Source organism: Poecilia mexicana, unplaced genomic scaffold, assembly GCF_051168715.1.
Source record: "Poecilia mexicana isolate PSO_F unplaced genomic scaffold, ASM5116871v1 scaffold_11, whole genome shotgun sequence".
In the NCBI taxonomy this organism is placed as follows: domain Eukaryota; kingdom Metazoa; phylum Chordata; class Actinopteri; order Cyprinodontiformes; family Poeciliidae; genus Poecilia; species Poecilia mexicana.
The window spans coordinates 8,557,625-8,574,222 of NW_028263380.1; the positions used below are offsets into that span (position 1 = coordinate 8,557,625).

Below are 16,598 nucleotides of genomic sequence, written 5' to 3' on the forward strand. Positions count from 1 at the left end.
GATGCAGGTAAAGATGACAATATGACTAGCTAATATCAATGCATCACCTTAAGCTTAGCAAGTAGCCTGTAGGCTACCAATGTTGTTGTCTATGTTCAGCTACCTACATTCATTTTGCCCCCAAAAAAGTCGATTTCACCCCCACCCCACCGCCTCGTTCAACCAGACAGCCATTTGTAATCCATAGGGGGGGCCCAGAAAATGTTTGGAAACCACTGGGGGGCGCAGGAGAAAAAGTTTGGGAACCACTGACATACTCCATGTTTACCCCACCTACTGGTCTGGGTGAGTAAAAACAACATTTAGGGTAGAATACAATCTGGGTTTCCTGAACTCTTTAGCAGACTGGTTGGTTCTCAGTGTTTCTCTATTAGACGAAGCCAATACCACACTCAGCTTTAGTCTTCGTTCTGTTAAAGTTCCATTTATATTTCAAACAGCAACATAACAATTCATGTGTAAGGAATAGAAAAAATGTCTGCATTGCATTGAATCGGTTTCTGTGTCATTCACAGGGAGAAAGTATTTCCTGTCTTACCCGAGCGCCGATGATCTCGCAGCAGGACTCTTCAATTGCAAGCGTTGGGTCACAATACAGCATCACCTGCTGAACATCCATCTGGAGAAGAGAGCATGAAAAGCCAAGAGAGAGGAGGAAATTACTAACACGGTGCTTTGTATGCAGGGCTACGCGTCCGCGGCTGTATTTCTGCTATAAGTTAAAGCGAGGCAGTAAACATGGCTAAAGGCCAATTAATTTTTCCATTCAAACAAATCATTTGGAAAGCTGTTTGTTGAGAGCTTCACCTGCATGTGTGTGTACGAGCCATCCTTTCTACACTTACGAAGCATCTGTTTTGCATTCCAACGAAGGAGCCAACCTGCTTTAACATCCCTATCTTAATCTTGATTTATTCCATAGTCTTGCTGTAATAATCAAATTCAAATTAGAATCCCGTACATTAAATAAAATGCACATATCTCGCATAATCACATCAATAACTCTATTTAATATAAATGTGCATTGTGTGCTTTAGTAATGTGTGGCAAGGGATTTTATTGTGAGTTATTCCAAATTAGTTATTCCGTGTTCCTGTAAACTCATCAGGAGAAACACGTTTTTCACGTCTTTGTTTCTCACACAAACATCTGATAAAGGTAGCGATCTGTTTAAATTGTAACATTGGTTAATACACTGAACACCTGCCAGTCACCGTACATCAAATTTAACATAGAGCCTTAAGAATTCCATTGATCTCCCTCTGTTTTTTAAAGTTTGGAAGAATGTTGTGTTTGGTGGAAGTAACTTTTTCAAGCATATCCAAAACCCATAAACCTTTGTCACGTTTTGTCACTATACAAAAATATCTTCAGTGTGCTTAACAGGGATGTGACATGGTAAATCAACACAAAGTTGTGCGTAGTTGTGAAGTTAAACTAAAACATAAACATGAAAAGTATGATGGCCATTTTTAGTCAAAAACCATCAATTGAAATTCACGGAATGTGTGCTTCCCAACATCTGTAACTTTAATTTTTTAGGTTTAGAGACTTCACAAATTGAAATAGGAATTTTGAAAGTTTCTCTGTGATTGGAAAATAACATAACTTCATTTTCAGGGTTGGTTGGTTATTAGAGGAAAAAAAAATAGTAGATCTTAGCCCACAACGAAACGTATTAGCCCTAAAAGGTAAAGGCTTATAATGCAGTGTCCGCAGCCAACCATTAAATTACCATTCAGATCTTATTGTAGGAGGTTTTGGAGAAGTTATTCTCACCTGCACCGGTCCGGCATCCGAGGCCCGAACACCCAGCAGTGTGTGTCCGTTGGTCTGCAGGACGCCTCGGGGCTCCAGGGGCTTCGTCTCGATGGAGTTGCAGTCAACGTGAAGGGAGGCGGCGTCGCGTTGCACGCTGAGGGCCAGCTTGTGCCACTGGAGGTCTGTCAGGGCTTCGACGCCTTCCCCGTTAAAGATGCAGCTCACCAGCTCGGCCTCGGGGTCGGCACCCCTGGCTCGCAGGGTCAGGGTGCCGTCGGGGGCGCTGAAGTCCACTGAGAGCTTCGGTTAGGGAGGAAGGAAGTAGGTTATGAAGGGGTAAGAAGTTAAACACTACATAAAAACATATTGTATCTCAAGTTATCTCGACTTGAACAAAGAATAATTTGCACTCGTAAATAGAAGCAAGCGGCGCCGAAGAACGACACATCAAAGACGAGGTAGTAAAGGAAGGCATTAATTACGCACACAAGAAGTGCAGCCAATCAATCACAACTAATGAGGCAACTTAGCCTCCATCCATCATACACACTAAGCATTTAAATCTGGCCTCAGACTCGTAGCGATTATCGAGACTCAGAGGGACTCCAGTGCTTCATCATGGAACACATATGAATAATAATGAAGGTGAATGAAAGACGAGAGTTGGAGATGATTGAGGTAGGATGGACAAAGAGAAAGAGAGAGGTGGAGATAGAGAGAGAGAGAGAAAAAGGGTTCCCCAATAACAAATAAGGCAGGACAAAAGGCAAATGGGATGAAAGGGTGAAGAGAATTGAAAAGATGTCGCGTGAGGGGAAAAAAAATAAAAAATCGACAGGGAAAGTGGATGACTATGCAAAAAGTGATGAGAGGGTCACAAAAAAGAAAGACGCGGAAGAAAAGTTAGATGATTAAAAGGTGAGCGATCGATGGATAGGGTATAAACGAGAGGGGGGATGTGTGGCGACGGGAGGAAAGAGGGCTGTTGCGGGACAACGAGAGTGTGTGAAGCAAGAAGCACCTGTGGATATCCCCGCGGATCCGATATCTGAAAGAGGTAGACGGTGTCCCTCAGTGCAGACTTTTTCAAAGCCAGGGTGAAGATCAACGTGAACTCGTCAGGTAAGCCGTGAGGGAACACTTGACTGGAACACGGAGGTTAGAAAACGTCAGATATGCGACGATTGCCAGCTAATTGAAATCATTCAGGAAAACAAAATGTACACATCAATACCTACTTTTATTTTCCAACAAAATATTTCATTTCAGTATTAGCTGGGAATGTTTTTAAAACATAAATAAGTATAAAACACTTTACATTAACACATGAAAATACATGCAATATTCAATTTAAAATATTTTTATATTTAATTACATGAATACATGAAGTATGAAATATGTTCACTGAATCAGACTGGGACTTTGTTTAAGCCGATTCTTTAACAACTCGCATCATTACCCAGGGATAAAATAAAGTACTGATCCTCACATCTGTCATCTTTTTTCAGACATTATGAATGCAAAAAAACTCCTCTCAAAAGTCCAGATCATTTATATTTATATTCTTCACAATAATGATGATCAATGGCAATTCTGTCTTTCCATTTACCCTTCAGACAGTATTTAGCTTGATCTCAAGGAGTTACTTTAGACAAAAGACAGGTTGAAGTAAAATTTCTAAGCAACCAACTGAACAAATCAATAAAATAATTTGTAAATTTATGAAAAACGTGAGTTTTTTAGAAGCTCTGTAGTTCAACACTATGCAGCTGTTTGTACTCCCAAACAGAAACAGGATTTTTTTAAAATATATATACACCGTTTTCCAGACACTCTGTTGGCCTGGTTTTGAATTATATCCATAAAGCACAATGCAAAGCCGGTGTGTCTGACCCCTTGGCATTAATTTTCATAGCAGAAAGAGTCCGGCGGGCTTCATCCTTCGGTTTCAGTCAAGGGCATCTAAGATCACAAATTCAAAACACACACACACGCAAACTCACCCACACACACGCAACCCCATGCACACACACAAATACTATCCATACAGGTGTGTGGGTATATTGAGAGACGAGGGTTTCACGACAGAGCCCAGTGAAATGTCTCCTCACTGAGACGGTAAAAACTTTGAAATATTCTCCCTTGCTCTATTTCACTCCAACTCTTTTCCCTTTGCACGCACACAGAATTGTTGATGCTGGCAGCTGGTCTCCTACTCCTAGAAGTTGGGTGACGTTGATTTATGAGCGAGGTAGGATCCTAGGGAAAACAGGCAAGTACGAGACGTCAAAACAAAGAAGAGATGAGTGCGGGAGGGGAAAAAAGGTGAGAAGGAGAAAACACTGAACAAAAAAGAGAAGAAAGAAGACAAAGAAGGACAGAGAGGTACAAAAAAGAAATAAAAAATACATTGAGGGATCAAATAAATGCATAGGAGTTTTAGCTTTTCATAATTAAAGAATGTGGATGGAAAAGCAGATAAAGAAAAAATGGAAAAAATGTGACAGAACGCGCCACAGACAGACAGACAGAGAGGAGAAAGGGAAAAAGTCGTGCTCAGAACAGAGTTGTTTTGCTGTCGATTAGAGATATGAGCTGCAGGGCACAAAACCACTCAGAAAAACTATCGACTTTTTTTTTTTTAGTTGGAAGTGCTGAAACATTGCCTGTTACATTCAGGGTCATTAAAAATATATATATATAAATAAATAAATAAATAAATAAATAAAAATAAAATCCCAGAAACCCAGAAACAGACAGACATACGCTCCGAGAAGAGATCACCCAGAATGAATCAGACGGACTCAGATTTCAGGCAAACTTACATCTTCCTCTCTTGTTTTAGTAAAAAGAACCACAGGAGAGGAGAACAACAGAGGAAATATGATAATAAAACGGTAGATTCTCTTGCTTAAGAACCGAATATTAACTGGGGAGGTACATCGACACACGTATGTAGACTTCTTAGTGTGCTTGGATCCACTGCTTGCTGTGGCTGGGGTCTCCTAGTGCTTCAGTCAGAGCTAACCAGAAGGAATGTTAAACAGCGAGTACCTGACACATGAAAGAAGCGGACTCAGTTTGAAAGCGACAGCTGACAAATGCCTTTACATGCCGTAGGTTTTCCCTGTTGCTAGAATGCTTTGTGTTTCTTTCCTTTGTGAAGTTTAAACAAATTACAAACACCTAATCTGTAGCAGGGTCCTTACGCTATTTCCGTAGTGGTGCACAGCTCTCAGGATGGATGAGTGGATGTTTTTGATATAAATGAAATTACAGTGAGTCAGCCGTTTGTGAAGATACCTGCAGTTATCACCTAATCAGCTGTTATCTTAGCTTCATGAAATATCTTTAACTGGCTTAAAAGCATCATATTCAGATTATTAAAAATAAACCTAGATTTAGCCAAATATGAATTTGCTGAAAACTGAAATCCCTGTGGTGAGATTTGACGTGTGTCTTCAATGTCACTTGACAAAAGTGAAAAACCTCGAAAACTGAGTAAGATATAAAGACTAACGAAGGACGTCGAGTTTTCCTTAGTCTTATTTAGTTCTTGGTGCAATCTAGTTTTTTTTGTTTTGTTGTTATTGTTGCTGTAGTCCTTTCTAACTCATAGCAAGCATATTTAATTGCATCATTAGCTTTCTTCTCGTCAGGTAACTGTTCATTGTCAGTTTTCAGTTCGAAATGAGGATGTAGGGGAGAACAGGGCCAAGACTGAAACCAAGTCAACACATCCCTCTCCATTTCATCTCGGTCCAGAAGGGATATGCAATTTCTCCAGCATTTTCTGGATCTACCCATAAAGTTTCCTCCCAGCCGAGCGTAACAAAACATAAATAAAATTGAGGCATCCGAAAGACTTCGTAATCAGCTGCTATAGCCGTCTGAGCTTTAATCATTTCGAAAGGACAATATCCCCTCCAAGGGAACTTGGAGGAGAGTTAATCTGTCTCTAAGGTGAGCTCAACAACCATAAGATGAGGCTCATTTCTGCCACCTTCGTATGGTTCTTATTCTTTAGCACATAATCCGTGTCTAATGACTGCAGACGATAGTCAGGACATAGATAGACAAGTACATTAAGACCTACACTTCTAGACTCCACTCGCTGTTCATCACAACACACCAGTGCAGCACCTTGACACTTCAATGGTCCTCTCCCTCAAACAGGAATTCACCGGTATTGACTCCTAAAGTGTTGGGTAACGGTTTCATTTACCCTAGTAAGATGGAGCTTTGCTGCTCTTCTTTTGTTTGTTTGTTTTTTTGTGTTTTTATTTCTTCAATGCTCCCCTTGTTGGTTCCTGTCATGAGTAAATCCATACTCACCTTGCCTGCAACAATGTCTAACAGGAAACACTGACTAACAGCTGAAAGAAACTGTCGGTCTGATCTTCCACGATCTGAAACGGCCCGGTCTGATGGTGAGGCGTTTATGAAGCGCAGTCAAGTTCTGCAGTCAGTATGGGTGTATCATCTCACAACCTGCCCACTGGCTCTTTATGCTAAAATCCCTGCCTTGGAAGCCTGCCATTGTGATGGTTATAGGATCCTTTTCTGCAAGACTGCTGTAGTCGTCTCTCATATAACACAAGCGGCTGAGCACTGGTGTCATGTCATTCATCTCTTTACTGAGCGTTGCCATTATTGTGCAGTCTCAGGCCCGGGTAAGTCAATTCTCATCCTATTATCCTGCCATAGAGACTGCACTCTGAAAGAATAGGTGGAGAGCATCATGGCTTCTCCTTTCTTAATTATATACATATACATGGAAAAAAAAAATTAAGAGACCACATAAAATTACCAGTTTCTCTGATTTTACTTTTCATAGGCATATGTTTGAGTACAATGAACATTGTTCTTTTATTCTATGAACTACCTTTTATTCTACTTTTCCAAAATTTCAAGCAAACATTTTTTATTTATTTGCAGAAAATGAGAAAAGGTCAAAATAACAATTAAGAGGCAGTGCTTTCAGACTTCAAATAATGCAAAGAAAACGAGTTCATATTCATTTAGAAACAGCAATGCTAATGTTTTAACTTGGGCAGAGTTCAGAAAGCAATATTTGGTGGAATAACCAGGAGGTTTTCAGTGGGGTTCAGTGCAGTGGGCTCTTAATTTTTGTATGTATATGCAAGACAAATTTATCTGAGGCATCAAAACCTCAAGAAACAAAACAAAATTCAGTGAAACGTACATGAAAAAGACGTAGCGCTGCCTTTCTGTGCTCTCCTCATATGCTTGAGAGCAAAACAAAAACATCTTGAAATGTTGTTCTTCTGCCACACAGATTCTGGTTTCCTAAGAGGTGACAGAGTTCTGTGCGTGTTTTCTCTCTCCTTTCGCAAGAAATACTTCTTGCCGGGATTTTGACAAATAATATTTGTGACTCTTAAGACGAAAAGTAAAAAAATGTTTCACGTGAAAAATGTGTTGTGTAGGCAGATTCATCTTCAAGCGAGTTCACACATCACATCCAAACACAGAGTGATAAAATACTTCGAGCTCTGAGCAGACCCATTTGGCAATTTCTAAAAAAAAATAAAAATATAAAGTGTTTTATTATTGGGGAGTATAACATTAACATTTTATGGAAAGTACAAGGAAGGGGGAAAAAAGACCAAAGAACAAAACCCTTAAAAGCATTTGTCAACTCTACAAGTAACCTCTGAGTAAAAAACCTTTAAATGTATAAAGACATAGCTACACAGAAAGGAAGCCTCATGCTGCTGGTTTTTTAATGACTAAAAATTGTGCCCAGAAAACAAGTTCAGAACATGTTCTAAAATGGAGCTGCCTAATCCTCACCCTGATAAATCTTTTTTCTGTTTTTTTTTGTGGCTTGCAACTGTAACATGCCTACTAATTAAGACATCACTCCTACAGATTCTGCCAAGGCAAGTAAGGATGAAATTTCATTAAGCAAGCTTGTTTTAATGCAGAGATGTGGTTAAATCAAAAAAATCAAAAATAAAATAGATTGTAAGAATTCACTTTTACAAGCCAGTAACGGTGGTAATTTTGGAAACTCAATCAGCGCCTGGCCAACGTTTCTTGCTTCTTCATGTAATAACCCTTAGACAGCGCTGACATGTGAACTTTCACAAGCCGATACGGCTAAAGGGTACATTCAGAAGGATGTGAAAAAGAGAAAGCCTGTCAAACTCTGTGCCCACGCAGTGTGGGAAATCTTGCACATAATTTAACTTTTATTCTCCTTCCCTTCCACTTAAATCTGAACAAAACATATTTGTGCCGGATGAATTCCCCTGTTGGGGAAAGGAAGCAAAGCAGTGAAGAAGACGACAAAAAAAAAAAGGGGAGAGAGAGATATACAACGGACTTACTCGCTTGGGCGCAAGAGTGACGCCTTGCCAAGGCGTAGGATGACAGAACCTCGGGAGTTGCGGAGCTTTCTGACATCTGTGTCTTTGAGCAAGGAGAATCGCCTCACCAAATTAAAACCTGGTGTGGGAGAAGTTCATCAGTAGGCAAAAGTAGAATAAAAGTCAGATTGTTGTTACACTGGGCAAAATACGAACTGAACACATCAATGCTTTTCTCAGTAAAGACTATTATAATACTCCTGTTGACATAATGTCCAGATATTACGGGTGAATATTACGACAAAAGAGTTCAAAACTAGGTTGTTTATAATAAGATGGGAGGACAAGAGAAAGAACTATTGAACAGATAAAAAGAATGAGATGTAAAAAAAAAAAAAGTATAGCAAGAACATATATAAAATCTGCTGGTACTTAGAAATAAATCCTGTTCCTCTTTAATGGAAGCTGTCCCAAAACACATGATAGCCATGACAGGTTAAAGAGCTACAGTATCTTCGGACGTCTGATACTGTGTAGTCAGAAAACAAACTGCAGAAAGCTTTTGTATTTAACCATGAAGTGTAAATTCCAAAACATTTCACATAACTTAATTTTCAGGGGCTATTTATTGTGATTTCTTGTATTTATAAACTACTTGGGTTAATTTCGGCATTCAGTGTGAATTTAAAGTCAACAGTACCATTGAAAGCTGTTCACTGAAAGAAACATCAACATGTTCGATACTCGTTTTGCCCTCTCAGTATGGGTACATAAGCTTGTCCAATTCACCAGTAATGTTTTGCCTGGCCGTCCGAGGAAACTTCCACTCAGCCACTTGTAAGGACGGGCATTGTACACCTGCGGTAACAAACAAAACATCAAGCGTCAAAAAACAGCCGCAGAGGTGAAAATCCCTGAAATGTCCAGCATTTGTTAGATGTGGGGAAAAAAAAAAAAGAAAGTCGTCTGACAACAAATGCCAAAAGAAACCATCAACACATCTTTCTGAGTGATATGGACAGAGCTTGTGAGCGTGAGTGAACTGGCAACTTCAAACATAAATTTGAGTGGAGCTTGAAATATTTATCAAGAAAGAAAGATGGAAGGAGCTGTTGGGGGTGAAAGTGAGTTAAAATAAGTGTAAAAAAAAAAAAAAAAAAAAACAGACAGGCCGATGAAATGAAGGCAAAGCTGTGCAGAGTGGAACACAACCTGATCTGACAGGTTGTCTAGCACCCAGCTTGTCTGTCGCGGCAGCCTCATTTTGATGGACGTGTTCTCACCCCGTTGGGGGAGGTTGCAGAGTAAAGTGTTGCCTGTCAGAGCGGCCCGACTGACTGCAGGGGGGTAAGAGATGTAAGATTTTTAGAGAAACCACAACTTGTAAAGGTAGACGCGGGCCCTCTGAAACACTGTGATCCACGGTTAATTGATCTCTTTGGGGCCAAGGACAGTGGCCCTGAGCCAAGCCATGCCATCAAGCATGCTTGTTTTTTTTTTGTTTTTGCTCCCAAAAAAAGAAAAAATCTGGGAGCAGATGGAACAATGTGATAACCTAAAATAAAACAGAACCGTTTTCTCTAGGCTGTGTTCACATCAACAATCATTTGAGTGAAAGGGATAGATATTAGTGCAATAATCTCAAAGGTTTTTTCTTAGAGTTTTACATTGCTAACAAAGTTGTTGCTGTAAAAAAGTCAAATCTTATTGTTATCTTTTCCCTTCTGGTTAGAAATCCAAGTGCTGCAGATTGCACCTACCGATTGTATTGAAAAGTCCAAGGCAGCTATGTACGCCTTCTAAGATTCAGAGTTTTTACGGAAAACAAAGACATTTTTTTAAATGGTTAATGAAAGTAAAATGTCAAACAATGAATTATTCTAAGACTATTTTTTACATTTATACAGTAAATTATAAGCCTAATATTAAATGTTTTATTGAAATCTGTCCTAAAACAATCAGTTTTGATAACTTTTGATAACGTGTCTTATGAGTCAATTCATAAGCTGTTTTTTTATTATTATTTTATCAGTACTTTAAATATCAAATATAAGCTGCTATAGTTTATGACAGCATACAAATAAATGTGATCATGTCTATTAAAATTGACAATAATTATTTTATTTTTACACCATTTCACTTTAAATTCAGTTACTGTACAAACATTACATTTTCTAATCCCAGTACTTGTGTGACACAGGAAGATCATCAGCTTTGAAGTAATTATTTACTCAATGCAAATGTTTTAAGAATGGTATTCTTAAAACATTACCACTTCTTAAAAATAATTTAAGAAGTGGTAATGCTTTTTAAGAAAGTCAAATAAAACACCATGACACTTTTGAGACTGGTATTATTTTCAGAAGAAGAAGAAGAAGCCCATTTCAGTCTCTAGGATTAGCCATCAGACTTAACAGTTGCTTTCAGGGCCAACTAGAGTAAATGAAGACACACAGTTTTAACCAGATATTAACTGGTTATACACACTCAACAGAATCTTGTATTAAAAATGTAGAATGTTAAAGAAAGCATTTCCAAGGTCAAGAATTTTAAAAAGTGGCTTATTTACAGAAATTTAGATTTGTCAGTATGCTTGCGTTCTCCGTTTGCACTTTTGTACTTTTGTACTTTATACATCTGTCATGCAAGCTTTAAATCAGAGATCTGACTTAGTTTTTCATCTTCCTAGTTCTTTTTTGAAACAGACTCTTTTTTGGTGTCTCTAGCCTGATACAATTCTACAAGGTCAATTTCTGGTTTAAGCCAATTTAAACAAGACAGCCTTACATCATCTCATCGTTGTTAGATATAAAGAGAATCACTGACGGCAAAGTACTCACTAAGAAAAACAGAACAACCACCTCATACTTCTGACACTCCCTTCACTATGCATTATGGAAGAAGATCTTTATTTTTTCCCCAGAAAAGAAACATTTTTGGTCTTGAACAAGCAGGCATTCTGTTACAGAGGGCCAACTACTATACCTTTGATTTGTGACAGCTGGCTTCACATCAACATGCGTTTAGCTTGCGCGAGTATGATCCGATTATTAATATTTTAAGTTTCACCGCTCGTCGTCAGTTCTGCTCATCTGGGCTTCAAAGTAGCAAAGACAGTGTTTCAAAGCAAAGCACACGTCATCCTGTCTGAAGGGACAATCTGTCATTTTATTATTGCCGTCTACGAGTGCAAATCACGGCGTGAAAAAAATACCTATCAAACAGTAAATCCGACTCGACATCTGATCATTAGACGCAGGCAGGGCATCAGATAGAGGTTTGAAGTCTTCTGAGCCGCAGAACTCACACACAGTATATCTGAACTATCCTGAAAACCATTCTGTCAAATCAGCCCAAAATCCAGCCTAAATACACAAAATATATCCCCATGCATTTTTTTTTCACATCACTGATCCACAGATTTATTTATTTTTCTTAAGTAAAGATGCACCAAGATCTACCTTCTGTTGCTGCTTCATCCGTTTTCTTTTATTTAATATATATATATATAAAAAACAGTCTTCTCTTTTTGCTTTTTTCGTCACTCCCCTATTTCCATCTGTCAAAGAGAAGATGAAGGATCTGCCAGACACAGGGTTATTCTGGCTGAAGGTAAAAGCGGATGGCACAAAAAGTTAAACAGGCCAACAGATAAGGATGAATAGAAACAAATGACAGCAGAGAAGATGGAAGTGGAAAAAAGTCTTCACACCTTAAAACATTAAGACTTTTTTTTTAGAACCATGGTGTTCTGATTTGTGATGAAGTCATCAATAGCTAACAGGGGTAAAACTGAACGGGAACCCGTCATTTGTGAGGGAGCTTATATTTTCTAAGCCTTCTGTTGATTTTTGTTGGTTTTATAAGTTCGCTTGTCAAGCTAAACAGCAATGAGCCGCAAGCATTTAAGAACCTGCTCTTACAAAAATTAGAGTAGACATATTTCATAGAAACCAACTTAAGATTTCTTAAGGAGAAGGTAGCAAAGTGACAATACAGTAGAGTTTAATATTTTAGCTAATTTAATCATTAAATTGTATGATGTTAGCATATTTTAGGGGTGCTGACTTGCTAGCTTAAAGATTTAGCCGACTGAGCAGTTAAAAAAAAGGTGTCACTGAAATAGATGAAATACAAACAACCTTATAGGCAAACAATGTTAAGCTATATCTTTAAGCAAATATGATTCAATATTGGGAATCAGTAATGCATTCAATAGACAGGCCACATGTTTTGTACAGAAAGTAAGGAAAAGGGACAATGTTTTAATTTCTGCCAATTAAATCAAACTTTTCCTTTTAAAAGTAAAAGATTATTAATTTCTGGTTTCTAGTTTATTGGTAATTTTATGGTAAATTATGATTTTTCAAACCACTTAAATGCCAATTAAATCTCTTATGGAGTTTGATAATATATGGGAGATAATTTTGAGATGATATATATGGATTTATTCTATTTTGTGTGAGTGAATACACATTAAAGTTCATTTAATGAGATGCCAGAAAATGTGCCAGAGATTTTTCTTTTTCTTTTTTTTTTTTCTGGCTGCATGTAGAATACCGCAGTATCTCGTTCCACCTTCCCCATCTGTTGCTGAGAAAGACTTATCGGCTCCACAGCTTTCACGTGTTACCAGAAAGGTAATGTTAGTCAAAAATAAATATTATACATCACTAAAAAAAACTGTGTCAGCCCGTGATATTTTAGCAACAGTCATTAAAACTGTTTCGATCGCGTTTGACATTTTTGTGTTAATCGTTTGCATGAATACTTGGAGACTGAAAAATGAATCTTCTTTTCTCAAGGTTATCGCACTTTGAAGATTTCCCAAAGATTAATACACACAAAGCGATAGAACTGTCGACGTCCCTTTGCTTTATCCAAGTCATCCTCTTCTCTAAAATCACGTTGTGTGTTTTGAAGATCCACACAAGTTAAGGTGCTATGGACCCTCGTTTATAATCACTCGTTACATACATGTGTATTTGATGATCTCATGATAATGTTTGTGCTCCATGAACACCTTTACTCCAACCATCGGACATCCAAAAACATCTTAATAACGACTGTTTAAGTTTAGTCAGTGCTTTTCTTTTTTTTAGGTTGGCATAAATGTTATGTTTTTACCCACAGATTCCATCAAAATTTAGCCTAAAATCAATCCAAACCAGCTTTAACACAACTATTGATTTTTTTTTCTTGCCAACATGTCATCTTTTAAACCACAAATTAATATTGTTTAGACAGAATCCAACATTGTATTTTCTATTGTCTTTTCTATATATGTTTAATGAACATTTGCTCAGAAAGATTGACCTCAGTGGACCTGGCCGCCCCTCAGTTAATTAGCTTCTGTGGGTATGCTAACCAAAGCAAAAACAGAACAGATTAGAAATCAATAGTGGTTATTGTGATAAAATACTCTTCTTGTGAATGTTGATTGCTGTACATTAGAAACTATGCTTTGACACAGTATGCTTGGGTGGATATGTTTAGATCCTACGGGTCTTCATTCTTACACTAGGAACCGAATTAATTGCCTCTTCTTAACAGACAGTTACTCCCAGTGAAGGTAGAAAAACACTAATTCCACATAAGTCAAAGGCTAAAACATATTTTGGGGACTTTCACAGCATTAAGCAGTTTGGCAGAGGATGCGCCACATTCTTTGAACCCCATTTCCCCTCAAGCAGAGATCAAGGCAAAGCTTTTGCTTGTTGACAAGCTAATTAGCACAAAGTTTGAGCGGTTTTGCCAGCATCCTGCTAGTAGCTGCATGTAGCCTTGAAAAGATTTGGGCGATTTTGGCTCATTTCGACCTCCTCTTTGATGGGTTGTGTTCAAGCCCTGCCAAAGCAGGTAATGATCCTACACTGGCAGTCATTCAGTAAACTGCTGAGTGCCACCCCGCCCCCACGCCCCAATCCCATAAGTCTTTCTTGCCAATTTTAAAAAACTAATCTTGACATTACATCTTTAGAGGGGTAAAATACCGTTTTTTGATGTTCCCTCACTTAGCTTGGACAGCGCACAGGTTAAAGTCAAGTGAGAGTACGTTTGAAAGATTAGAGGTCTGAGTCCTAGAGTGATTTTTTTTAGTTAGTGATTGAGGGTTTTTTTTTTTTTTCTTGGTCGAATTAAGGATGGAAAAAGACAATAGAAAATTGACAATTTAATAATAATCCTGTTGACATGATGTTGTTCATTCTCTCTTTCTCACTTCATTTTGTGTTGTTCATCCTTCATTCTTTGGTTTCTTGTATCCTCGTTTCCTTTTTCGTGTTCATCTCCCCCACTACCCTCCCTCTCTCTCTCGTTCCCTTCCTTCATCAGTCTTCTACCTGTATACTGTCCCTCTTTGTGCCCTTCTTTTGTTCCTTCCCTCATTCCTGCTTTCATTTTGTCTTCACTTTCTAGTGTCTTTCTTCCCATCCATTCATGTCTACTTCCTTCCTGGTGCTTTTCTCCATTTCCCTTATTCTTGTGTCCTTGTGTCTTTCCTGCCCAGTGTGCTTTCTTTCCTCAGTCCCTGCTTCCTTGTGCCCTTCCTTCTTAATTAATGAGGCCATCTCTTTCGTGTGTCTTCCTTTCCTTGTGCCCTGTTCAATGAACCCTTTCTTCCTACTTTCTCATCCTTCTTATTCCCCTCCTTCTCCACTTTTATTTCCTTACATGTGTTTCATTTATCTATTAAAAAACTAGAATTTGAGCATGCCATTTTTTTTTTTTTTTTTTACACAAAATATTAAAGGTTACCACATGTGTAAGAGGTCAAAGGTGTATTCACAGTCTCCGTTTTGGTACTTATTCAATAAACTTTAAAAGTGGAATTCTTAGATAATTGGGCTGTGCCGCTGATCTGCAGGAAGCCAAAGTTTATGGAAAAGTCTTCCACGCTCGAATCTGTTCAGGCAAATGCAGCATATGGTAAAAGAGAGAGGCATGCTCGGTGAGGTGGCAGGCGATGCAATAAAATAAATACCACATTCAACAATTTAAAAACGAAAAGCAGAAGGGGATCGACAGCATGAATCTGACTTGCCCCCCTGACTCTTGAACTAATGGCACAGTTGACGGGGAACACTCCTGTTATTTATTTATTTTTTCAGCAGCATAGAGGAGTGGAAAGGCTTTAAACGCAGCCCTCCAGGGCGATGAGCTCACTCGTTTTTTCCCCTTCTATGCCCCTTACATGCTTTCAGTTTAAACTCACAAGCTCACATGAATACAGGCTGACTCATCACACAGATTTACATGTCTTTGACATCAATATAGTTTAACAAATGAGATTAAGTTCTTACGCGTAACGTCTACGAACCCTTGTGCCTGTTTACGGGAGCATTTACATAGAGTTAAGTGAAACTGGCACAGGGTTAAAATATACTGATTGTGACTCACAAATCCATAGGGTAAAAATAGATGTGAAAAGGTCTGTTTCTAACTCATGCTGTTTGCCATTTACTGATCAAATTTATGCACCGCGCTCTGGGTGGGATTTAATGTTAAATTCTTTACTGCCGAGGTAATCAAATATGAAAAGTGGCGGGCTTTAGAGCACCCTATCGCGAAGACGTGATATTCAAGGATCACTTATTCAACGGTGTTCACGGACTAAGGATAGCTCTCTAACCATGTTATGTGCATCTTCCCCTTAGCTGGAATTTAAACTGAGATACCAGAAAATGAACGTTCGAAGTTACACAGATCAATAGTTTTATGTTAAAATAACTCCACATCTAACCTGACTGGATATCAGTGGGCGAAACCATGGGGAGAAAACTAAAATGCACGTCTGCAGTTTCTGCTGGTTCTCTGATTTACTGTCAAGTGCAGGGCACACACTTATTGGTGATGTATGGCAAGCACTACACATGAGACAATAGATACCATTCAAAGGTAAATAGTTTTTTTTTTGTTTGTTTTATTTGAATCTTGGGGCTTTGTGAAGACCAAACCAAACTAAAAACTGGAAGCCATAAAAAAAATACATTCAGCAGCATTGCTAGCTTAGTTACTCTGGCTCTGTGAAACAGCTGCTAGCTGAGAGCACTGCCAAATTGACTTCATAAGCTTTTAATGTTGGGTGGTATTTGAAGAATTAAATAAAACACAGAACAGAGTAAAAGATGAACTTCTTCAGGGAAAGGCCATGTTGACCGCGTGTGACAGACCACAATAGGGGACCTGCCAGTTTCTCACCACATGATGAGCCCTCCTTCACAACAGAAAACATTTATGGAGAGATGTTGACTGTATTTTTTTAAAGATATGCTAACATGTTTAGTCAAAAAAAAAAAAAAAAACATTCATGTATGCCAGTTTTTAAAACCACATTTAGAATTTTTAATCTCCGTTCTTGCTTCTGACTGCCTCCCCATCTTTAACTTCTGTTCTGACAAACGAGGCTATTAGAATTCACTAGCACCAGACAACAGACAGCCTTTCTGTAGCTAACACAAAGACAGGAGGAAACAGACACAAAGCAAATCAATACAGAAATCG

General features: G+C 38.5%; 1 protein-coding gene across 4 annotated transcripts in view; it reads right to left on the reverse strand.

Moving 5' to 3' along the window:
• The window catches only part of col16a1 (collagen, type XVI, alpha 1), an 84,541-nt gene that overhangs the window by 54,543 nt on the left and 13,400 nt on the right, over window positions 1-16,598 (reverse strand). For all 4 annotated transcript variants that reach the window (XM_014985613.2, XM_014985614.2, XM_014985609.2 and 1 more), the window contains exons 3-7: window positions 8,886-8,954; window positions 8,118-8,235; window positions 2,783-2,906; window positions 1,780-2,061; window positions 539-619 (exon numbers count right to left, since the gene is read on the reverse strand). In XM_014985613.2, coding sequence (XP_014841099.2) covers window positions 539-619; window positions 1,780-2,061; window positions 2,783-2,906; window positions 8,118-8,235; window positions 8,886-8,954 — 674 coding nt within the window. The remainder of the gene's footprint in view (window positions 1-538; window positions 620-1,779; window positions 2,062-2,782; window positions 2,907-8,117; window positions 8,236-8,885; window positions 8,955-16,598) is intronic.